At 37.4% G+C, this 26,689-nt stretch overlaps 1 protein-coding gene across 7 annotated transcripts in view; it reads right to left on the reverse strand.

The window, feature by feature from the left end:
• The window catches only part of UBR5 (ubiquitin protein ligase E3 component n-recognin 5), a 137,166-nt gene that overhangs the window by 85,905 nt on the left and 24,572 nt on the right, over positions 1 to 26,689 (reverse strand). For all 7 annotated transcript variants that reach the window (XM_053896473.1, XM_053896472.1, XM_053896474.1 and 4 more), the window contains exons 2-5: positions 10,011 to 10,055; positions 9,552 to 9,633; positions 8,978 to 9,054; positions 7,985 to 8,104 (exon numbers count right to left, since the gene is read on the reverse strand). In XM_053896473.1, coding sequence (XP_053752448.1) covers positions 7,985 to 8,104; positions 8,978 to 9,054; positions 9,552 to 9,633; positions 10,011 to 10,055 — 324 coding nt within the window. The remainder of the gene's footprint in view (positions 1 to 7,984; positions 8,105 to 8,977; positions 9,055 to 9,551; positions 9,634 to 10,010; positions 10,056 to 26,689) is intronic.

The raw sequence follows: 26,689 nt of genomic DNA on the forward strand, positions 1-26,689 counted from the left end.
TAATCAATTTGCTATACTGAACTAAACACACAGTAATATAAATTTATCAGTGGTCAAAAAAGACAGTACTGGAATGAGCGATTCTTGTTATCTATAATTTTAGTAAGCTAGTAAGCTATATATTGTTTAATACTAAACGCAAAAGCCCTGGGGCACCTGGGTGGCGCAGGTGGTTAAGCCTTTGGTTGAACCTGACTTTGGTTCAGGTCATGATCCTATGGTTTGTGAATTCAAGCCCCCCATGGGGCTCTCTGCTGTCAGTGCAGAGCCCACTTCTGATCATGTCTCCCTCTATCTCTGCCTCTCCCCGCTCACACTCTTACTCCCTCTCTTCCAAAAATAAACATTAAAAAAACAAAACAAAACAAAAACAAAAACAAACCAAAAAAACCTCCAAACTCCTGGGGAAACCAGTTTCTACTACCTATACTTTGGTCATCAAAATTAATCCTACAATTCTGATCCCATTACATAGCACTCAAGGTAACAGAATGACTCAAAATCAACTGAGGAAATCACGCCATAGGAATTAGTCCACAGCTTGCAAACTCAAAGTCAAGGGCCAAGCTTTATCCATACAGCTGGTTGGTTAGTTAAAAATATATACATAAAACCCACGGTTTGTGGGATCAAGCCTCGCATCCAGCTCTCTGCTGTCAGCATGGAGCCCGCTTTGGATCCTTTGTCTCCACCCTCTCTCTGCTCCTCCCCCCCACCCCCAAAAATAAACAAATAAACTTCCGGGACACCTCTGTGGCTTGGTCGATTAAGCATCCGACTTCAGCTCAGGTCATGATCTCACGGTTCATGAGTTCAAGCCCTGCATCAGGCTCTGTGCTGACAGCGCAGAGCCTGCTTCAGATCCTCTGTCCCACCCCCCCCCCACCTCTCTCTGCCCCTCCCCTGTTCTCTATCTCAAAAATAAACATTAAAGAACAAACTTTTTAAATAAACTTTAAAAAAGAGCTTATACACACATAAACACCACACATATGCTATATACATATGATTGGTTATGTGTGTCCCTGTGTATATATTTATTTACATAAAAATATTAATTAGTTCTAATATTTAAGCCAAGATGTTCACATAAGGATAGAGAATTGCAGCTTTCCTTGGGACAAAAAAAGGGGTGGGGTTAAGGGGCACATGGCTGGTTCAGTCAGTGGAGCATGCAACTCTCAACCTCAGGGTCATGAGTTCAAGCCCCACACTGGGTATACAGCTTACTTTAAAAAAACAAAACAAAAAAAAAACAAAACAAAATAAAACAAAACAAAACAAAACCAGGTTGGAGAGGACACAGAAGTTTGCATTTGGCAACAATGACTCTGTATTCTCCTATGGGAATAATCAGCTGATCAGCTGCCTCCTCTAAAAATGGGGCATTCGCTTAGTCTGTCGCAGTCTTACTACTTACCTACTATCTTACCCACCTAGCCAGCTTCAATTATTATTTACAGTGACCTACCTGGCTTTTACATTCCAAATCCAGTGCTAATTACTAACTCAGATGAGACTCCAAAGGAAATATAGTAGCTCAAATGAATGAAAAGCAGCTTACACCTATCACCTATTATATCCAGTGACCTCAAACAGAATAAAAAGACTTTAGATACAAATACCTCCATTTAAAATTTACTACTGAGCACAATTAACTCTCTTTCCCAAGTAAATTTGGTGTTCTTACCCTTATCCTGGTCTGAAATGAGTTGAACAAAATTACATAGGAGATTTCTGAAATATTTCCCAGGATAAATCTTGCTAGTTATGAAAGGGAGAAAACAGGAGGAATGAGAAATCTTTAACACAAACACCTGCCAACAGTGAAAAGGCCAAAGGGAACAATACTAAAAATCCCATAAATTCTATGTACTATGCATTCCTAAGAATGATCGGTCAAAATAAATGATCAATTCTCAATTATCTATGTTAATGGAAAAAGAAAAGCCAACTATCCCCAACTCTTCCAAATGTAGCTCTCAGATACAGTCCATTCACTCCCTGATTCACAACCCAGAGGGAGCAAAACTGGACTCTGAAGGAAGGGCAGGGGGTAGGGGTGGCCACAGTCTTCGGGGATGGTCCCTTTCATAGTTGACTGCATTTGGTAAATTTGTGGATAAAAATCCCCTCTGGGAGACTTAAGCTCTGCCTTCCTTGATTCTCTATGACATGTTATAAATTGCAAACTTCTTTAAAGTTCACTGTAATCAACACAGAAAGAGGAAAAAACACCCATTATACAACTCACAGAAAAAATATATTATGAAGAAAAATATTTTTGACTCTATAAAATTTAATTTACAAAATAACTTGATCACAATTTCACCATCAACAAACTGAGACTTTTCAGAGGCCAAACAGAAACAATTAGCCCTTAAGTGCTTATGCTTTGTGGACATCTGCAGGACCAAATAAAGGTAAACAAATGACTGACAATGACTTAGTGGATGCTGTGATACCTGTGACATTTCTCAATACTTCAACCCATGAAACGCCAAAGAAAGCTCACACAGAGTTTATTCTGCGCATGTGTTTGGATGAGAGAGTGAGGGACAGAAAAGAGTGGGTGCACAAAGCAGTGTGGGCAAGGATAAGTATGGAGGACTCAAAAATTGCTTCTCTCTGCATTTTAAAGTCTTAAGATTAGCCCTAATCTTCTGAAGTAGATCTACAGAGGTTTCATTCAAGATCAAATATCCTATACTTTATTATTATTATATTTGTCACACATTTTATCAGGAAAGTCCTAAAATTCCACTGCTATATTTCAGTCACTCCACTATAATTGGTCATATCCAACTTTTATTTATAAAGAGAACTTAAATCCAAGACAAACTGAGCAACACAATAGTAATGAATTATAAACTAAAGAATAAAACAAATGTTAATGAGACCATAATGATATAAAGAACTAAATAGAAATAAACAAGAAATAAATGGACAAGGAAGGAAAATTCTTTACAAATTCCAATTAGTAAATATAAAACAAATGAAAATTAAAAAAAAAAATTGGAAATTAAAAAAAAATATTTGGCCAACACCACAGAAATAATTAAGGCAAAAAATCATTGTGCTAAAATCAAGCATAAAATAAGTTACATAGTCATCAAGATCTCCCCACAAAGTACACATTAATTACACAGAGGAAAACAGTAACTTAATAATAATTAAGAAACCTGGCAAACACCACCTTAACTAATGAGGGGTAACCTTATCATCAGATGAGACATATCAACATCATGCACCTCCTGACATGATGCACTGAGAAAGGCCCATCATTACTTCTGTGCATTCTTGCCAAAAATGCATCACCTGCAATCCCTATCAAAACCTCAGCAAATTATTGTGTGGATACCAACAGACTAATTCTAAAGTTTATGTGGAGAGGAAAAAGACCTAGCAGAGCCAACACAACCCTGAAGAACTACAAAGTTAAAGGACAGACACTATATCTAACCTCAAGATTCATAAAGCTAGGGTAATCCAAATAGTGTGCTATTGGGAAAAAAAAAAAAAAAAGACAAACAGGTCAAAAGAACAGAATACAGAGCCTAGAAATAGACCCCAATCCCCCACATAAATACAGTCAACTGATCTTTGGGTCAAGGGAGCAAAGGCAACACAGTGGAGCAAGGACAGTCTCTTCAACAAATGGTGTCAGAACAAATGGACATCCATATGCAAAAACAAAAACAAAAAAACCCTGAATCTAGACACAAGACCTCACACTCTTCACAAAAATTAACTCAAGAGGGATCACAGACTTAAATATAAACTGCAGAACTATAAAACTCTTACAAGCTAAATACCAAAGAAAATCTAGATGACCTCAGGTATGGCAATGACACCAAAGGCACAATGAAAATGCTCTGTAAAAGACACTGTCAAAAGAATGAGAAGACAAGCTATAGACTGGGAGAAAATATTTGCAAGACACATATTATAAAGGCCTGTTATCTAAATTATACAAAGAATTCTTAAAACTCAAACATATAAAAACAACCAATCCAATTAGAAAATGGGCCAAAGACCTCAACAGACACCTCACCGGAAAAAATAGCAAGTGAGCATATAAAAAGATGTCCCACATGGTACATCACTAAGGAAATGCAACCTACAACGAGATATCACTATACACCTATGAGAATGGCCAAAATCTAGCACACTGACAACATAATACCAATTGTTGAGGAGGATATGGAGCAACAAAAACTCTCACTCACTGATGGTGGGAAAACAAAATGGGATAGCCACTTTGGAAACAGTAGTCAGTTTTTTACAAAACGAAACATACTCAGTGGCTCAGTTGGCTGAGCATCCGACTTGTTTTCAGCTCAGGTCGGGATCCCAGGGTCATGGGATCCAGCCCTGAGTTGAGTTCTGTGCTGAGCGTGGAGCCTACTTGAGGTTCTCGCTCTCCCTGTGTCTGTCTCTCTCTCCTCCTCTGTCCCTCTCCCCTACTCTTGCACGCACCTTCACGTGCTCTCTCCCCAAAATAAAAAAACAAAAAAACTAAACATACTCTTAAGATATATTCCAGGGACGCCTGGGTGGCTCAGTCGGTTAAGCGTCCGACTTCAGCTCAGGTCGCGATCTCACGGTCCGTGAGTTCGAGCCCCGCGTCGGGCTCTGGGCTGACGGCTCAGAGCCTGGAGCCTGCTTCCGATTCTGTGTCTCCCTCTCTCTCTGCCCCTCCCCTGTTCATGCTCTGTCTCTCTCTGTCTCAAAAATAAATAAACGTTAAAAAAAAAAAAAAAGATATATTCCAGCAATTGTGCTCCTTGGTATTTAGGAGTTGAAAACGTATACCCACCAAACCTCCACCCCCCCCACACACACACACACACAAAACCCTGCACACAACATTAACAGTTTTATTCATGATTGCCAAAACTTGGCAGCAGCCAAGATGTCCTTCAGTATGTGAATGCACAAATAATCTGTGGTACCATCCAGACAATGGAATATTATTCAGCACTAAAAACAAACAAGCTATCAGGCTATATGAAGACATGGAGGAAACTTAAATGCCTATTACTAAGTGAAAGAAGCCAATCTGGAAAGGCTACATTCCATATGATTCCAACCAAATGACATTCTGGGAAAGACAAAACAATGGAGACAATAAAAAGATCAGTGATTGCTAGGGGTCAGAGGGGAGAGAGGGAGGCAGAGCACAGAAGATTTTTAAGGAAATGAAATTACTCTGTTTGATACTATAATGGAGGATACATACATGTCATAAATTTGTCCAAACCCACAGACTGTACATCTAATGTGAACTATGGACTCTGGGTTATAATGATGTACCCATGTGGGTTCATCAATTTTAACAAATGCTCAGGTGGAAAATGCTGATAATAAGAGACTGTACATGTGTGGAGACTGGGAATATATGGGAAATCTCTATCTTTGTCTCATTTTTGCTGCAAACCTGAAAACCACTCTAAAAAAAAGTTACGCTTACGGGGTGGGGGGGGGGGGGGGGGCATCACCTGGATTTAATCATGAGTTAATAGACAAATTCAAACATTCTAGAACAGGACCAACCATTTTTCAAACTAATCAGGGTCAAGAAAGATAAGGAGATTGAGAAACTGTCCCAGACTGGAAGAAATTACAGAAGCATGACAACTAAATGCAATATGGGATCCTGAATTGAACAGGTGGACCAGAGAAAGGGTGTTAGTGGGACAATTAGTGGAATGTAAATAAACTCTGTAGATTAAGCACACTAACCACTGTTAGTAGTTTCTTAGTTATGAACACTGTACTACAGTTATTTAAAATGTTAATAACATTTGAGGAGACTAGGTTAAAGTTTTCACAACTTTTTAAAAGTCAAATTATTTCAGTGATGCACTTCAAGAACAACAGAAAGAAAGCCAAATTATTCCAAAATAAAAACTTTAATTTAAAAATAAATACAGAGTACAGGTTAGCTATGCCACTATAACAAATGCCACTATATAAATGCAGATTAGCTATGCCACTATAACAAATGCCACTATATAAATGCATAAACTAAACCAGAGATCAGCCAACTTTTTCTGTAAAGAGCAGAACACTAAATAGTTCATTTAGGCTTTGTGGGCCTAAGTCTTTATCAAAACTACTCATCTCTGCCATCTTAGCACAAAGCAGCCACAGACAGTAAAAGTACCAATCACGCCTGTGTTTCAATAAAAACAAGAAGGAATGGATTTAGCCCGTAGGCTATAGTTTGCTGACTCTGCAATGAAACACAGCAATTTTTTAAAAGAATACGGTATAGTTTGACATAGTATCATACATAATATTCTTTCTTAAATAAATGTAATCAAACTTCTTCCAGATTTATCAAATGAAAAAAAAAATCTCTTCTATTACGTATCATTTTCAAAATTCTTTCTCATACACTGTTGTTCTGTTGGTTATGTGCATAGGACCATTAAAAGGAGATACTTAATATTTTAGTAAAGATCAGAGCTACCATTTCCTATTAATAGTTCTAGCACAGAATGAGCTAAATAAAGGATGTACTCAAATAAATAACCTTCCTCTCACCTCAAAATAAACTTAGTTCAGCATAAAAACAAAAAAGAAAAAAAATATATATATATATACATATACATATACATATACATATATATACATATACGTATATATATATACATATACATATACATATATATATATATACATATATATATATACATATACATATACATATATATATATATACGTATATATATATACATATACATATATATACATATACGTATATATATACACATACGTATGTGTGTATATATATATATATATACACATACGTATGTGTGTGTATATATATATATATATACACATACGTATGTGTGTGTATATATATATATATATATATATATATATATATATATAAGCATTTGGAGCCCTCAATTTTCAAATCTAACTTTACCTAGAATTTCAGTGTCAAAATATTTTTAAAATGCTTAAAACCTTCCTCCTCCCCTTACTATACTTTAAAACAATTTAAATTGCTTCTAGTTATATTTCACAGATCAGTCTTTGAACATATTTTCTAACTGATTTGGCATTATCTAATCATTCATCAGGTAATTTCAGAAAATCTAGCTATTCAAGAATCAAGGCATAAAATGAGTAAAATCATCTAGCTTGGGATCTGTATATGATTTCCTTAATTTGACAGCTTATCAACTTTAGATAAAATGGAAGAGTTGATTATCTAGTTTAAGAGGTATACACTTTATAAATAATCTAAAAAGTAAAAATAAGGTACAAATTTCCAGTTATAAAATACATAAGTCATGGAGATGTAATGTACAACATGATGACTGTAGCTAATATACTGTATTATTGCCTATTTCAAAGATCTTAGAAGTCCTCATCACAAGAAAAAAAAATTTGTAACTATGTATGGCAATGGATGTTAAGTAGACTTATTGTGGTGATCGTTTCACAATACATAAATATCAAATCATTATGTTATACATCTGAAACTAATATAATGTTATATGTCAAATATATCAATAAAAAACATAAAAATACCTTTATTAAAGGCTGTCAGGTTTAGTCACATGATTTTCAAACCTCACTAAATTAATTCAGAAAGAACTACCAAATTTGGATACTGGAAAGAAACAAACGTTAGATTTTTTTACCCAAGAGTTATTAGCACAAGTAAGACCAAAGGCGGCATCACTGAAAAACTGAAATAACACAAATGACATGGTAAGTGATATAATAAACACATCTCAACATTAGACATTTTTAAAAGGTCAAGGGCCTGGGTTAATTGTAATTAGCCTGCATGGGTTATTTTTATCACACTGCCTCGCCAAGACCCATGGGAATGCCTGCCCAGAGTTCAGGAGTTTCCTCACTACAGAGCCGGATAATATTGAAGACAATCAATCAGAGTGAGAGCATTCACAGAGCGCAGGCCCAGACCAGTGGAGGCCATCAAGTGGTCACAACTTACCCCAACGTGTTGCCTGCCAGCCTGCCCAGAGTCTCAGAACCTGAGAGAAACCATGGGGAATCACTTGTCCTCCCAGGCCTGGATGTCCTCCCTGCTCCCGAGTTGCTGTTCAACTTCGACCTGGGGAGGGGAAAAAACAAAATCAAAGATGGGAGGTAGAACAGCTACAGAACAGTTCCAAAATGCCTAGGCACAAGCCTGGGTCTCCCAGCCTCACTACCCTGGCAGTGACTGTGCTCAAATACCAACCCCACAAATTCTCCCACTGCTCCTCCTGGAATGTATACTTCACATCAAAGAGCAAGCCTAACAAATCACAGGCTCCTGGCAATCCAGCACTCACTCCTGGTTGAAAGCGTTTTCATGGTTTAACTGCAAATGAATTGTTCTTTAGATTTTTTAAAGGAATCATGCTTTCCTTAGAGGCAATCAACTGAAATCCATCATACATTATCCAGTAACTCTTTTAATATATCATCATTTATAAAGACTACAATTTTAAACACCATTGTCAATCTCAAATTGAGTTACTGGATTTGGAAATATTAAAAAGGAAAAAACACGGAGTGCCAGTGCTCAATTGGTAGAGCGTGCGACTCAGTCTTGGGGTCATGAGTTCAAACCCCACATTAGGTGTAGAGATTACTTAAAAATCTTAAAAAAAAAAAAAAAAAAAGATCTAAAAAGTCATTTCAATCAAAGAGCAGATCTGACTTGGGACCTACCACATACATAAATCACTCTTCTGGTAACAAACTTCTGTTAAGTGATCCACTCTTCTGCTATTTTTAATGCTAATATTTTAGCTATAAATCACCACTTGCAGAAAAATTAAAATCAAACTACAAAATAACCAGTTCACTATTTTAAGTCCCTCATTTTCTACAGTGCTTTTTTCTTAAACTTGAGGGCTATCAGAATCAAAACACAGGTTTAATATAATATCTTTTAAGAGCTAAATACTTACTAAATGCAAAGGGCATAATGTCTTACCCATCGTTATTATCAGGTTTGCCTAATTCCAATCTGTCTGGCTGTACTGAAAAACCGATCCTGCAAACTCTACCATCCTGAAAGCAAAAAAAAATTAAAAAAATAGAAGAAATGGCCCAAGTAAAAATGTGTATTAAAATATGAATTTATTCAATAAACAGATTATGTCCCCATCACTGTCAATTCATAAGACAACATATAAGCTCCTTTCCAGAAGGCACTCACACCTGACGTGCGCAAGTATGTGTTACATACATGATCAGGATAGCAGCAAAAATAAGGCAAAGTATCCCAATCTAACAGAATTCAGAGTAAGTAAATGACTGGATATCAGGAACTTCTCCATTCTGTTACTAACTAGTTTCAAGCTGTAGTAAATCATTTAAGCTTTCTCTGAACCAGAGAATGTACACAATAAGGAAATAGAACTGGGTGATCTCTGAAATAACTCTTGCAAGAACCTTCTATTTTAAAAACAGAAAATTTTCTGGCTTAAAAGGAAGACACATGATAATGCACAATTGTTACTTTAACTGTTCCTTTTCATTTCTGTATCTTACAGTAAACGATTTACCTCAAGAAGAAAGGCAGCATGATTTGGTCCTACCACACACTGTTTGATAGTAGCCTGTTCCAATACATTCAAAGGGGGATGGCTAGGGAATAAAAAAGAAAGACAAAGAAAAATAATTTTTTAAATGGCAAACTCATTTTAGGGTTGGTTGGTTGTTTGGTTTTTATCCAATTAACCAAAGGAAAAGATAGCTGGCAAAACTTGTTTCTAAAAATTATTATTTACATATCTTAAAGCAATAGTGAAAAATAATAATTGCGATATCCTCATAGTTACTGTATGTCCTTGGTCTGCCAGATTTTTAAAAAATCAGTATGAATAGAACCTATAATTCAAATGAAACGAATTAATAAAAGTTGATAGCTTACAATATTCTTAGCAGCTTCTACCTAAATGAGTTCTTTTTCCTAGTTAAGAAAAATCGTTTTCAGAAAATTTAAAATACCTTAAAACTATTACCTGTTTAAGTTGTATTTGTTCAGTTTCTCTGAAACTTCCCGTAACCTTTAAAAACAAAACAAAAGGAGAATAAACTACATGTACCAATTATTTTTAAACAAAAATAGTTCTGATAGGTACTCGTATCATTATTTGGTGATTTCTAATAGTAGCACACAAAGAAATTTGCTATGGCAAGAATGTTTTTATATTGTCTTTGACTTTTGTCCCAAGAAAAGAGTCACAAGTCAACTCTACAATTCCCTCATTTCCCTACACTTCCCTCATTTCCCTACAATTCCTACTTTCCCTCACTGCCCCATTAGCAACTTCAATAATAACAACATTAATCCCTTTTTACAGATGAGGAAACTGAGGCTCCTAGCATTTATAATACAAAAGGTGGCAATAAAGCTGGTTCTTGAAGCAACACCGATGGAAAGCCAGTTTTTAAACACTGTGTGCTACATATGTCAAAAGAGATTCTTGCATATCTCTTTGTACATGTATACCATGGAATGAAACTATGGAGGAGCATAGATCTATTAAGAATTTAACATAATGGGACAGAAAAAGCATGAAAGCCTAACTGACTTAAGACACAGTCTCAAGTTCCTGAAGGACCTTCTGATGCAAAACTGTACAAATTAAAACCTCCACGTCATCTATAAAACACGAATAACACCTCCTCCCATTTCTTTTGCTTTTTAATATTTCAAGCTATTATTTAAATTTTAGTTAATATATAGTATAATACTGGTTTCAGGAGTAGAATTTAGTGATTCATCACTTACACCGAAAACTCAATGTTCATTACAGCAAGTGCCCTCCTTAATACTCATCACCCATTTCGCCCATCTCCTCCCTCCATCAACCCTCAGTTTGTTCTCCATAGTTAAGAGTCTTTTATGGTTTGTCTCCCCACCGCCTTTTGTTTCCCTTCCCCATGTTCATCTGTTTTGTTACTTAAATTCCACATGAGTGAAATCATATGGTACTGGTCTTTCCCTGACTGATTCATTTCACTTAGCATAATACACTCTGAGTAGCTCCATCCATGTCATTCAAACGGCGAGATTTCATTCTTCTTGATGGTTGCATATTACTCCACTGCACATATATACCACTTCTTTAGCCACTCATCGATGGACATTTGGGTTTTTCCCATAATTTGGTTAATGCTGATAATGTCATAAACACTGGGGTGCACATACACCTCCATCATTTCCAAGAGTGTCAAGTATGCTTCGAAAAATCTCAAAGGGCTAAATAACTAGAAGACATTAACTCATGTTATCTATTATGATTTTGCAGTTTCTCTCAAGGAAACAGTCTTGAATATAAAATATTATAATACTAATTTAAACTAGGCACTTTTGTCAACTTCTATAACCAAAACAACTGCTTGGTCTTTGAAACTTTTTCATAAATAATTCTCTTAAAACCAATTTTAGAAAGCAATAGAAAAAAATTAAAACATTAAGAAACTCCATGAATTTTGCATTCTAACAAGTGACAAAAATACACAACTTCAAATTTCAATAATTTGTACTGACAGGTGAGAGTGGTATACATACTCCAAAAATACATCATAGCTTAAAGCCAGTTCAGGATTAAAAAGCTGCCACAAACCATATTATATGGGCAAATAATATGTCGGTAAGAGATTCTAGTAGGACCCAGCTGTCTCTCCACTTTACTTTATCCTATAAATTCTATTCTCTGTTTAATGCTGAGGAACATCTTTCAAACACTAACATATATACAGTTACTTTCCAATTCTGAATCTTACTCCTAAGCAAGAATTACTTTCAGACGATGCCATACTTAACTTCTCTCCCACTCACTGGTGACTTTATTCTCACTCCCAAAGAACAGCACTTGACCATGTGTGAATTGGCCCCAAAGAAAATACATTTTCATTTTTGTTGCCTACCGTTGGATTTACTTTCATTAACAAAATGTGTTTTCCTTGTCCAGTCAAGTCAAGCCTTTTCACCAAATCCCAGTTTGCTCATTTACAAGGCATGCTTCTTCTACGTTCCAAGAAAAGATAAAATACCTTAAGAGTAAAGCATTATGGGATTCATGAGCTCTGAAAGAAGACCAACTAGAAAATGGGGATAAAATAAACTGGAAGGCTCTTTCAGAACTCCTGGAGCAAAGGGGCAGAGTTGGAGGGAAAAGGCTAAGAAAGGTTTTACTTCCTAAACAGAACAGTAGTGACACTTTGAGAAGGTATGTGTTTTCCTGCATACAAGTAAACCCATTTCAACCCCATTCCTTTTTCTTCAACCAAACTGAATGGACAACTTTCACAAAGTACACAGTTGTGGAGGAGAGAGAGAGAGGAGTTGGGGCAGATAAAATTTATCAAAGTCTTTTCAAACTGCGGAATAACTGATTTTAAAAATTAAATGCCGCTTTCACGGCTCCAAATATCATTCCATGTACACAGTACTTGTAACACTAAATAAGCTTTGAGAACATAAAAACGCTAAAAGTACTAAGTCAAGAACTCAACAGCAAATTTCAGGCCACTGAGGGGCTGGTTACTACTAATTTTCTAATCTTAAAAATCACAGTGGACTCCTCACCACATCTGAAATGTACACCATCTGTACTGGAAACGATGCCTACAGGATAGCAAGAAATCTGGGACTTACTCCCAGCTCATCTACTACTGATAGGGCTCATTTGAGTCTGTCAGGTTTCATGTTCTCACCCTGTAAGGGAAAATGTGGCTCTTTTCAGTCCTGGAATTCTTAAGAATGAAAAGCAAATACATATATCAGTGGGGAATACATACCTACAGTTTACATGAGAATAGCACCTACTGTCATATTCAATTGCATCTAACCCATCTGAAACTTTCATATACAAACTGATTTTACATGGACATTTAGGCTGTTTCCCCAAGTATCAAGTTTTTTAAATTTCTTAAATTTAACCCCAAAATTTACAAAAAATTTATCATTCTTGCAAATATCAAGACTGTTACTAGTACTAAATTGGTCCCCTAAGCATAAATCCCAGATAATCATGACAAAGAAATCTACAAACAAACAAAAAGGGAGTATTGGGGTGCCTGGCTCAGTAGGCTAAGTGTCCGACTCCTGATTTCAGATCAGGTCATGATCATGGGATTGAGCCCCCACTTCGGGCTCTGCGCTGACAACCCAGAGCCTGCTTGGGATTCTCTCTCCCTCTCTCTCTCTGCTCCTCCCCTGCTCATACTCTCTCTCTCAAAATAAATAAACATTAAAAAATAAAATAAAATACAATAAAATAAAAGGGTATTTAGTTCCCCCTTTTACATCATAGAGTCCTCAGCACACACACAAATCACAGTATCACCGCAGACCAAGGATCACATTCATGTACTAAGTTACTGAATGTCTATACATGATTATTAGGCACTCATCTACTTTAAAGGATCTTTCTCCAAAGGCTTACAATGCTTAAACTCATTAACTATATTCTCTCTTGTAGCAACATGAACAAAAAAATCTCCCTTGTTTTTAAAATAAAAGGAAAACTACCCTAGAACTCACCAAATTCCATTTCAGAATAAATCTTTACATGTGGTTGTGATGGAAAACAATTTTAAGAGTACAGCACAATATTACAAAATAACCTCATAACTCAACATTTAATCTCATTCAGGGACAGGCAGGAAAGCCTTTGTGAAGTGCCTGTAACACACAATGGATAGGCTAGCAATAAGCTCCCGACAATGCTTAGTACTCCTACACCAAAGATTTATTCTATATTCCAATTCAATAACCTATTTCATTCCTTTAAATTTATAGGCATTTTACAGATCCAAAGGCTGGAATTTTTTTCTTAAAGCACCAATGTAAGGTAACAGCAAACTGATGTTTAAAAAGAGACAAGAGGGGCGCCTGGGTGGCTCAGTTGGTCAAGTGTCCAAATCTCGATATACTGGCTTAAGTTGTGATTTCACCAGTCATGAGATCAAGCCCAGCACAGCCCCACTGTCAGGCTCTGTGCTGAGCATGGAGCCTGCTCGGGATTCTCTCTCTCCCCCTTCCTCTGCTCCTCCCCACCCCATCCCTCCCCCCACTTGTGCGTGCATGAGGGCACACTCTCTCTCTCTCAAAATAAATAGATATTTATTTTTTTAATGTTTTATTTATTTTTGAGAGAGCGCGTAAGCACAAGCAGGGCGGGGGGGGGGGGGGGGGGGGACGACAGAGGATCCAAAACAGGCTCCATGCTGACAGCAAAGAAGAGCCTGATGTAGGGCTCAAACTTGCAAACCTCAAGATCATGACCTGAGATGAAGTCAGACACTTAACCGACTGAGCTGTTCAGGCACCCCAATAAATAAGCTTTTGAAAAAACAGACAAGAAATCAAAGTATAACCTACTAGACTCTAACATATTTCATTGCTGCCCTGAAAATCCCCTATAAATTCAATCTCCTTTTCCCCAAATATAATATTCTAATTTCAAAGATAATTCATCTTCTCACTGAGCCTCAACTGGTAATAGCATCAATGCAGGCTCCTCCATTTTAGAATTCTCTATCTACCCGTCACATATCACACCTGCATGTTCAGACCTACATACCCCTACACTGAATGAAACCTGGTGGATTTCTAGCTGAATTTCTAAAACTAAAAAATGGTATATTTAGATCATAGAAAGGCTTCAATTCTCCAGGATGGAAAGATATTCCTGACACACCAGCTAGCTACTACAAGATGATAGCCTTCACAGATCTGCAACTGTAAGACAGGCTACACCTTCCCATGTTTCATGTTTACCAGTAATTACCTTAATGGTGGAAAACTGACAAAATCTGCCACCAGTACATTTCTACCAGCATCACTCCTACTTATTTCAGGACCAGCTCAAATATTACCTCCCCCATGAACTTTTCCTGACAACCCTACTTTTCTTCCTACAGAAGTCAACAACTTCTCCCAAGCAAAGACGGGATAAACCAAGTCTTTCCCCACTCTTCCGCTTCTTTAGACACAGTTCCAACAGTGAAAAATATATAATAATACTTGTATATAATCCATTTCAGAAGAAGAAAAGGTTCCTGATCCTAATCTCAACAAAATTAACTCCCTAGGTCTTCCACCTCAAACTAAAGTTTAAAACAGGCAAGAGGGGCGTCTGGGTGGCTCAGTCAGTTTTAGCATCTGACTTCGGCTCAGGTCATGATCTTGTGATTTATGGGCTTGAGTCCCATGTCAGGTTCTGTGCTGACAACAGCTTGAAGCCTGGAGCCTGGAGCCTGCTTTGGATTCTATGTCTCCCTCTCCCTCTCCCTCTCTCTCTCTCAAAAATAAATAAACTTAAAAAAAAATGGGCAAGAAAAGTGCAAATATACAGATTTCTTTTAGGACAGTTGCCCATATACCTCTTATAAGCAGACGAGTTAACATACAGAAAACGTTTAATAACTCACCACTTAACCCAATAATCATTATTATCATACTGCCTTTAAAGTGACCTCACTCCAACCTTTACCTATCCATCCACAGAATAAAACTTTTGCATACCCCTATCATTTTATTTTTGAATAAATGGTTTAATAATCCATATAAAGAAACAACAGCCAACAGTAGTGTTTACCTACATCACTAAATCGTACAATAAAAATCTGTGCTCAGATTATCTTCTTGTAGAAAAAGAAAACACTGTAGGAATATTGCTGGCATTTCCCCAGAAGAAAACTCCCTAAATCTTAAAGCCCAGAACTCAAGAAGCAATGAAATTACAGATAATGTTGCTAGACAGATGGTAGAGATAGGAGTCAAACTTAAGGCCTTTTCTGCTATATCACCCTGCACTTTTCTAAGTATAGGCACTCAGTCCTTAATTTTCACATTGTTCTTTTACACAACTATGGCATCATACTATATACACTGCCACCTCTGAACAGTCTCTTTGCATGCCAGCTGCTCAACATTCTCACTGACATCAAATTAAAGCTATCACATGGTGATCCCACCTGCCAGCCACTGTCATAGGGAGAAAAGGCTTTGTTTTGGGCAAAATTACCAAGGGCATTTTTACATCATCATTTAATTGTGCCAGCATCTAGTAAGCACACCCTCCCCCACCAGATAACTGAAAACCTGGTGCTGCCTTATTCAATCCAGTCCAGAGGGCATCCAACCCCAAAACCCCTTTTCACACAGTCCCAGAGCAAGGCAACAGGAAACCACCTAAGGCATGTTCCTAGGGAAGCTTCTTTAGGAGGTCTTGGGTGTAAGATGGAAGGGGTCAACAGAGTCTTCTCATCTACACTGTGGATTTGTTTTTCTAAAACCTTTCTTGCTACCCACCCACCCTGTGTTATGACTGAAATATTGGGAGCAACAGATACCCTGACCAACAGGATGGCAGGGAAGAACCTGGAAAGATTAGGGCTGCCTTGGCCCAAGCAAGAAGCACCAACACATTAGGGATGATTCTCTTATCTCTGTGATCATGAAAGACTTTTTCATTGTATGTCTGAAATTTTACTTCAAGACATTCAACTTCTGGATACATTTTTTTTAAATTCATTTTGTACTGCTTCTAACTGAATTTAATTAACACTGCTCATGGGTTCCCCAGCTTCAGGATTTCCAAAATGGCGAATGGGAATGGGAATGGATGAATAATAAGAGAAGCAATGTAGCTATTTGGACAACACACACATGCAAAAAAAAAAAAAATTACTATACTTCATTTTCACAGCAAAAATGTGAGGCCATAATCTTATATTAAATATAAACTAAATAAATTTAGCTCTATTAAAAACTCCTATTTTTGTCCTTAATTTTCCTCATGTCACAGCTGACCACAGAAAACTTCAGAAAATTTAACACTAAGGAACCAAAGAATAAGATTATGGTAAAGACCAAAGAGAAACTAAAAATTTACCAAAATACTTCAGGCTTCAAGAACACAGAGACCATTAAGTTTATTTCTTTCTATCTCCTATGAAGGGTTTTCTCTGAAAGTATATCAGAATCCCTGGATACATGTTTTTCACCTCCCCACATATTCCTAAAGAGTCTTCCCAACAGGGAAGAGTCTCCCTTCCCAACTCCTCACGTACTTTAAGGATTCTCAAAATTTTATCTTAAAACCACTTTACACTCTTAACAATTGAGGACACCAAATTGCTTTTGTTTATAAGAGTCAGAAACACTGATATTTATAATATTAAACACCGAGAAAATATTTGAATATTTCAAAAATAATAAACTCATTACATACGGACAAAAAATACCTTATGAAAAATAACTATTTTTCCAAAAATATTTGTGATGGGAATACATTTCTACTGTTCTACATTTTTGCAGACCTCTTTATTATCAGTCTTAATATAAGATAGCTAGAATCTCAGATTGCTTCTGCATTCAGTATGTTACAGTATATTGTTTTGGTTGAAGTATGTGAAGAAGAGCTGGCCCTCTTCTTAGAAGTTAGAAAAGGGGAGTGATATTTTTAATACTCCTTACAGGTCACAATAGATTTTCTTCTTTGATATTATACCAAAACTCGACAAGTGATCATTTCTTAAAGGTTGGCAGCAATGTGAAACCTGAAACCTACCACATCTTTTGCCCGTGTGTGAGTCTAGAACAGCATGCATTGGTCATTTGGAAAATAATGGTTGACTGACTTAAACAGATCTTCAAAAATCATGTTTGTTAAAGTCACTAACGATCTACAGGGTCAAACACACAATGATGAATACAAATTTCCCAAAATTCTAATATGTGACTGAAAGCTCACTTTTATTACTGACAACAAATAGCTTCAGCTGTTTTCCTTGAAGTGACAGGCACACTACAGTCATTTTTGAGAAAATGTCTGTCAAATATCGTCTTTTAAGTAAAAATAGTATTCTTGAAGAAAGCAGTTAGTTCGGCTTGTAACTAAAACAACTGCAAAGGTGGTTTTCCTCAAGGCAGCCAACGTTCTTTTCATTTCGTCACACTACGTATTAAAGGGGCAGACATCCACAGGTTAAGATTTACTGCTTCACCAAGAACACCCTTGAGTGAAACTGGCTTTTCTTATCCTGTAAGTACAAAAAAGTAAAGAATACAGTAATTTTCAATACAGTTTGGTGCCACTACTTTGATTTGTGCTAAGAAGCCAGTATTTTACCCGCCACTGCTTTTGAACAATAGCACAAATTTCAAAACAGTGGAAAAGACAAAACCTCAGTATTATTATGAAGGTAGTTTTGACCTGCAAGGCCGTGAGAGGGTCTTAGGTAGGGATTCACAGAGTCAACAGACCACATTCTGAGAACTGCAGTACTCTATTCCAAAATGCATGGTGCCATTAAAGTGGCTAATACTAAAGCGATGCTGGAAAACAAGTAATTGTTCATTCTTCTTACTAATACAGCCACAATAATCTAATTATGCACTTTTAAAATAGTTTTTAAATTATGCATATTCTTTGATACTACACTAAAACTCAACAAGTAATAGTTTCTTAAAGGTTGATTGCAATGTGGAATCTGAAACCCTATTAATGAACTTTCCATATTATTACACTAAAACCCATTTGTTATATACTAAAACCCACTGGTCTGTCTTACACTTCGAATAAATCATTTGCCCGTACGTGATTCCATTTAGATGTACAATGGCAGAGTGAAGTAACATGAAGTAGCATAAAACAGATTTAACTTTTTAATAGTGCCTCCCTGATAGTATTAAACTCCTATGAAAGACACTAAGTGACTATAATTCACTTGCCAATGGTTTTCAACAGAAGAGGCAGCAGTGGGGACAAAGATACAGAAGAGCCTCCCTAAGATTTATATACAAAAGCTATAGTCAATTACTAAAAGGGGGCAGAGGGAGCCTCACAAACTGCCAGCCTACAGATGTACACATGATGCTGAATCACATAGCATTTTAAATTTTCTAAAGATTTTTAAAGATTCTTGGCCAACATTTAAACGTGGAGGATTTCACACAGAATTTCAGGTTTTTAGCTTTTGAAAAATGAGATCTACAAACTGTGCTTATTCCCCTTATGGTGACTAGAGAGGTACCCAGGACTGCAGGCATCTGGGTTTGAGACCACTGATATGAAAGGATTACTCCTCCCAACCTCTGAAGAAAGTATTTGCTTGCTAAAGAGGAATCTGATTACAGTTTTATAATTCAAATCTCAGCGTGTACAGTGATCCCTAATATATCTTTGCTCAGCCATAAGCACATTTTATTTCTTTAAATTTGACTTTACAATTTCTAAAATAGTGGTCTGACTTTTCTCACTTTTTGCCTACCCAAAGAGAACTAAGCCAAGCAGACAACATCTGACTTTACTATTAAAAGACCCCAAATCACACAAATGACAGCTTTTACAGAGGGAAAACCCATCTGTCAGCTTCCTGAAGGACAATTATAGGTAGGACTTCTATACATACTTCACACTTATAGAGATGACAAATGCTAGTTTATGTAATATGTTCACTTTGCCCTAAAGAAATGATACAGGACATTCACCTTCAAGTTGCATTCAAGACCAAAAAGAAAATAAGTTTCTAAATAAATACTATAAATTCATTAAATGTCACACATTTTTTTAAATGGGAAGTTCTTTACACTATTTCCCCTAAAATGGTTTTCAGTCAAAACCGTTAAAAGAGTTCTAAAAAATGGGGCACCTGGGTGGCTCAGTCGGTTAAATGTCCTACTCTTGGTTTCAGCTCAGGTCATGATCTCATGGTTTTGTGAGTTCAGGCCCCATGTAGGGCTCTATGCTGACAGCATGGAACCTGCTTGGGATTCTGTGTCTCCCTCTCTCACTGCCTTCCCCCAACTCATGCTGCCTCTGTCTCTCTCAAAATAAATAAATAACCTTTAAAAAAGAAAAGAGTGCTATAAAATTAAAATGAGAAAATTCATATTACAGAAATGTTCTCTCACAGGAGAAAAAAAAATGGCTTTCTACTTACAAATAATTTCTTCCCCTAACCTGGAAAATATCCCGCTTACAAACTCCTATCTAGTGTCATGAATAACATTTTTCCTAATAAAATGAAAAGGAGACCAAAATCCCAAACTCCTGTGCCATTTGAAAGTCAAACACATCTCTGAAAAACTAAATGCCGAACACAACAAAATGAGTCATTTTCCTTTAAAGCCAAAATACCATGTTATTTTCAGCTCCATTCAAAACAGGAAAAGGGAAATACACATGCCAAATGGACAAGAAATTTGGTAGAAAAAGATACAAGATACAGCCTTTATACATTAATTCTTCTTGACAATTGCGTAAGTCCTTCTAATTCCAACTTGGTTAAACAACAAGACTATACACACCTACAAGAATCAAACTATACTAAACAGGTTGAGAAGAATTCTTTTGAGCCCCCATCCAAAAAGCATAGCAGCCAGCCAAATATTCAAGAGAAAATTCTTGGTTTTCTTTACCCTTAGGCCATATCTACATTCTGAATATCGGCAACATCATTCATTAAAGTATCTGCCAGATGCAGCTAATGTATTCAAATCATTATAATCCCAATTTTAACTCTACATACAAATCGAATGTGTCATGAGACAACTGATACACATCACAGGACAACTACTGACATTTGGCAAGTTATTTGATCCCTGAGATAGAACTGTAAACTGAAGTAAAATACCTGCAATGAAATCTGACTTTCCCAGAGAAACAAGACAATTAGGACATTATATTCATAACCAAGGATCTTGATAACATTAACATCAAAGATGAAATAGTTTCACTGCTTTTGAAATGGTCATCTTACATTCCTGAGCTGCCATTCCATCTGCCCTAGGAACCACAGCTGCAGTCTTGTGAGAAGGGGGGAGGGGGGATGAGCTGCGGTGTCAGACAAACCAACCTGGGTTTGACTCCATCCCTACCATTAACTGGCTCTGTAACTTCGGGCAAACTTACTTTAACCTCCCAGAACTTGGAAGGTCTCTTGGTCTGTTAAATGGGGATAAAACCACTTGTCTGGTAGTGCTGCTATAGGGTTAAAGGTAATTTTGTGATTTACCTTGGAAAGAACTAAGCATTTAAATGCTCAATAAATGGCAACCATTATCATTACTGAACTATATTCTATATCCTCAGATAGCCTGCTATATTTTGCAGCTCAAACCAAGTCCTGGCTTAACTGGTTGCCAACCTAAATAGGGCCCAACTCTAATCCTGAGATCAAGGGTAGGAGGAACGTGAGGATCCAGGGAATGGGATCCAGAGAATGAGAGCGAAGTCCGGGAATTCTTGGTGTTAGAAATCTGTATATGCACAATAATTCCTTTGTTTCTTGTGCATGGGTTTTTATTTCAAAAAGCATGAAAAATTCCTCTTCTTGCCCCTACTACCTCTCTAATTTCATCTCTTCGCTCTTCCAGAGCATTCTATACTCCAAACATCACTATCCTCTCACAATTCCTTAACTAGATTATACTCATAAACTACTCTCTTATTTTTTTAAACACATCTATTTCCTCAGCTTAGAGTAACTACATGCCACTGCCTTCTACACATCTAGCTACGAGCCCCTCAAGGCTAGGCTGAAACAACCTGGGAAACCTTAACTTACCTTTCACTCCACACTAACCTAGGCATTTCTCTGAATCCTACTTTATACCTGGGGGCACACTTCCTCCAGAGCACTTCGTATGATGTAACTACTTGTTTGATGAAGTATTTGTCTCTTTCGCAGCCTAACAAACTGTATGAAGGCAAGAAGCATGTTTTACTAACTTCTAAATCCCCAGGACCTGGCACAGAGCAAATCCCTAGTAACTGTGTGCCAATGGATGGGTGGCTGAACCAATGAATAGACATTCATGTCTTGGCTCGAAGTTGCACACTGCCTCAAAATGATGGATTCATAGCTATTTTTAAAGATTTTTATATATTCTCTTATGTGACCAATATTATAAGACCAGGTTTTTAAAAATACACCAAAGGAATGTTGTCCTACAAAATAACCCCCTGGAGTCTCTGCCCTAATTCAAACGGCCCTGCAAGACCATGAGGAATTTATGAAACTCTTGGAGAATCATCTACAGAAAGAGTTGACCAAACAGTGAGGAAAATCACTCAGTACTTTTCAGCCTAGGATACTCTCTCAGTCCCCTTCACCCAGAGAGCAGTCTCCTTCTTTTCCCCTCCCTCCCTCCTTGATGGTTTAATCTGGGTTGGTGTTAAGGAAAAGTGATAAATGGGCCAAAAGGAAGTCGGAAGCAAAGGGAAGGGAGAGAGACAGCTCATCAGTAAGCAAAATTACAGATAAAAGTCGGTGTGCAACCTCCTATTTAAGCGCCTGAAGTTGGTAACACGGATCTAATGGGCTCAGTGCCTTAAAATACAAACTAGAGAAAGTCTAATCACTGCACATTTATTGGCAAGTAATCAAACAAAACACTCTAAGGTAATACCAAAACAGGAAGAACTGGATATAAATGTCTGTATTAATTTTTTGACTGGTTTTGTTGTTGTTGCTATTTAGCCATTCACCGGCATAAAAGTGACCATAAAGTCACATTGAGTGGCAGCCTTGTCCTACCTAGATACCTGCAAACAGCCCCGGGTTTTGAGTCTCAGCTCCACCATCACAACAACAACAACAAAAAAAAAAAAAAAAAAAGAACATGACCTTGAATAGGTCATTTAACATCTGCTCTCAATTTTCCACCCCTGCCAAAAATGGTTGTTACCATATCTGTTTCAGAAAGTTGTCTTACAAACTGGGTAACACACCACATGTAAAAGTAACATGTACCATCTTAAATAATAGTGCCTAAATCTAGCTCATCATCACAATCTCTAGGGAACATTTTAAAAGACATATTCCCAGGTTCCACCCAAACCTACTAAACCAGAAATCTCCAAATGCAAGGCCCTATAGTTTATATTTTAGCTAAATAAGTTATGGCACACACATGAAGTATCTCTGGAAGCAATAACATTAGTCACCTATGAGAAAAGGAAGTAGGCAGTTAGGGAACAGAGCAGGGAGGCAGACTTTTCACTGTGTGCCAACGTACACTTTTTGAATTTTAAAGCACATAAACATATTATCCACTCACAAGCTGGATTTTTTTTTTTTTTTTTTTCATTTCTAAACACCCAAAGTGATTCTGATGATTAACTACCTTTGGAAATCACTACTCAAATCACTACTTTTTTTATATATACATACATACATATGTATATGTATGTATGTATAAAGTTTATTTATTTATTTTGTGAGAGCGAGGAGGGATGGGACGAGAGAGAAGGAGAGAGAAGATCCCAAGCAGGCTCAGCACCCATGCAGGGCTTGATCCCACGGAACTGTGAGACCATGACCAGAACCAAAATCAAGAGTTGGGACACTTAACAAACTGAGCCACCCAGGCACCCCTGGAAATCACTACTCTTAAATACAACAAATACAGGTAAGGATTGCTTAAAATAGTCATAGGATTAGTAGTCCATTAAGAGAGGCATTAAAATCCTACTATTTCAAGTTTTAGGAATGTTGCTTAGGATAGCTCCTGCTCAGAAATTCACAATTCACATATCTCTCTTACACTTTTATAAGCACTGCAATAAAGAAACCCATTTAACTATGCTTAATCTTGTGCTTCTCAAACTGAAGTTGAACAGGACACACTGTTCAGGTCATTTTTTCTAGTAAGATCTTGGGGAACTAGAAGACACTGGTTTAAGATCCAAGTACCCAGGGTGCCTGAGTGGCTCAGTTGGTTAAGCGTCCGACTTTGGCTCAGGTCATGATCTCGCGGCTCGTGAGTTCAAGCCCTACATCGGGCTCTGTGCTGACAGCTTGGAGCCTGGAGCCTGCTTCGGATTCTGTCTCTCTCTCTCTCTCTCTCTCTCTCTCTCTCTCTGCCCCTCCTCACGTGCATTCTGTGTCTCTCTCTAAAATAAATACATAATTTAAAAAAATTAAATAAAAAAAAAAAATCCAAGTTTCCTAAGGCAGAGACCATCTCCTTACCCCAGAACCCTAGAGTGCCTAGCACACAGAAAGCCTCTCCAAAATGTAGAGCTCAACAGTGACAGGCTGTCTTTCCTAAACCAAAACTTTTCCCTTTACCTAAACCAAAACTATGTCCCAATTTTCTTATTGTTCAAGGATTTAAAAAAAAAAAAAAAGTAAATAGCATAAATACTCCTAACATCCTACTCTGCCTAAAATTTTATGGTTAGAAAACACAACTATCTACAACAGATCATTTTTAAATCCAAATAACATGGCAACAGGCATGTTTATCCCTTAAAATGGAAAAATAAAAGATCTTTATGATTTGAAATTATCTACTTGTAGGAGAGGGCAAGATTTCAGTATCATTTTCCTTCTACAATATAAGCAGACATTTGCTAGGCATCTTTAATTCCATGAAGCCAGACTAATCAAGTAAGCCTTACAATCAAACGGCCCGACAACCCCACTTATTAAAAGAACATGTTCACCAGTGTACCTAGAGGGGGTGTGAAAGCTGTATCAAACAGCTTCTTTGAAATTTGCACCTACTAAGAGTTCTTAACATTGGGTCTCTCATCCAGAAAGCCTTCCTTTAGGTATAATTCAGAGAGCTAAACCGGAAGAGTCAAACAAATGTCAAAACTACAAAACACCAGGGTCAAATTTAAGAGCTTTACCAGATCCCTGTTGTTTTATCACCAGGGAGCACAAATGAATACAAAGTTCTTTCTGGCAACACAGCTACCACAGCCAAGGCCTGGCTCCCAAGTTTGGCCTTCAGAAATCCACCAATAAATGCTTCCCATTCTTCATCTTACAATAAACACTCAACCCAATAGAAGTTGACTTAACAGGCAGTGTCCGATTTCCAGACTGACATCACTGACAGAGAGTTCTGCATCCCAGCTCAGTCCCACTCTCTTCATCTCACAACCACTTAACACCCACATACCCACATACACACACACACACACACACACACACACACACACACACAGTGCTTTTACATGGCGTGTGGATAATGATGCTTTAAAAGGGCTAACCCTGGGGAAGATTATGAAGGACATCAGCCTCCTACCTGCCAATCCCTATTTATCCTCCCAAACTGCTAAATTCTTTCCCCATGCTTTTTTTAATGCCTGAAAATCGCTTACTAGCCAGAGAACTAAGTTCTCAATCTTGCAGCACCAGGAGCTAGCAGGTTTACTGGTTTGATCAGCTACCTCCTCTCTGCATAATAAACGTCAATCCCCCAAAAGGGGAAGGTGGTGGAGTAATTTGTGAAACACATCCGGACACTAAACTCATCTCTAGCCTGGCACTCTTCAGAACCGCCTCCGTCGCAGACCTGTCCTAGCAAGCGCTGGGCTAGAACAGGAAGGCCTGCAAAACTCAGTCGCCATCATCAGAGCTGAAACATGCAGCGTAGCCCTCCCGTTTCCCACAAAAATAAGCGGCATCTTTATAATGCTTTAATGCTGACAGAGCAAAACAGCTAACAAATCGAACAAAATGGAGCCAGTCTACGATGGGAATACAATTGGGAAAGATGACCACTTCACAGTAAGACCCTACGGTTGCTCTATCCAGCACTAAGTTCTTTGTACTTTCCTCCTCTTAACCCTGAGCATTTCACCAAGCCTGATGCAGACAGCCTGTGGAAAGGCCTCCCACAGGTTTGGGTGCTCCTGTTCTTTCTCTTCCTTCCATCTGAAGCTGAAAAAAGTGGCTAACACTAAAACAAACAGAAGGAACAAAATGTATTAGCAAGTAGTTACAGATTACGATGTACAGGTATGCGGACCAAAGGGAGGAAAAATGGGTAGAGCAGAGCTGGTACAGTGAGTTCACTCTGGGAAAACCTCCCCTCCTCTAAATATACAGCCATGAAAGACAACTGTAGAGAAGAGAAAAACAAAAGACAAAGGTGACACCACACATGAGATAAACATCTCCTCAGGAGGGAAATGGAAGCCCAAAGTGCTCCCCAGTGAGTGACCCGGTACCAGAGCAGAGTTCCTCATGAGGAAGTTGGAATGGGCTGCCGGTTTTGTTGAAAACACTGCAGCTGAAAATTTTAACGGTAACCACGAAAAGAACAGAAATACAATCTATGGCTTCCAAACCAAGAAGGAAGAAAAAGGGAAGGGAATGCAGAAAACTAGGACTCTAACAGAAGGAAAAAAAGCAGCAGGATAAAAGATAAGAAAATATGAAATCCAGATAGGAGAAATCAATCTACTTATTCAAACTGCTCATCCCACAATTAAAAGTAAAAATTTATCAGAGTAAAGAAAAGAAAGTATTAAGAGGAATAAAGAGACACATTACATATCAATCAAAGGAATAATCCACCAAGAACATTAACATTCATAAATTTGAATACTCTCAACACCACAACCTCAAAAATACACCCAAGTAAAAACTGACCATTTGAGAAATGGTCAACTCCAAGGAGAGATTTAACATACCTCTATCAGAAACTAATAATTTAAGCAGACAAAATACATATTAGTAAAGACAGAGACTTTGAAAAGGTATATTTACAAGCTTGAGCTAACAAATATATTGAAACCTGTCCCCAAAGGGGAGTCACAGATTTTAAGGTATAAAAAAGCATGTTATCTCTGACTTCTGGATTTAACAGATAAATAAAATTTCCTTCAAATTATAAAGACAAAGAAAAGGTTGCCAACCTTTCATACTGCCAAAT

This window comes from Panthera pardus, unplaced genomic scaffold (assembly GCF_024362965.1).
Source record: "Panthera pardus isolate Hobbes unplaced genomic scaffold, ASM2436296v1 HiC_scaffold_7, whole genome shotgun sequence".
NCBI lineage: Eukaryota > Metazoa > Chordata > Mammalia > Carnivora > Felidae > Panthera > Panthera pardus.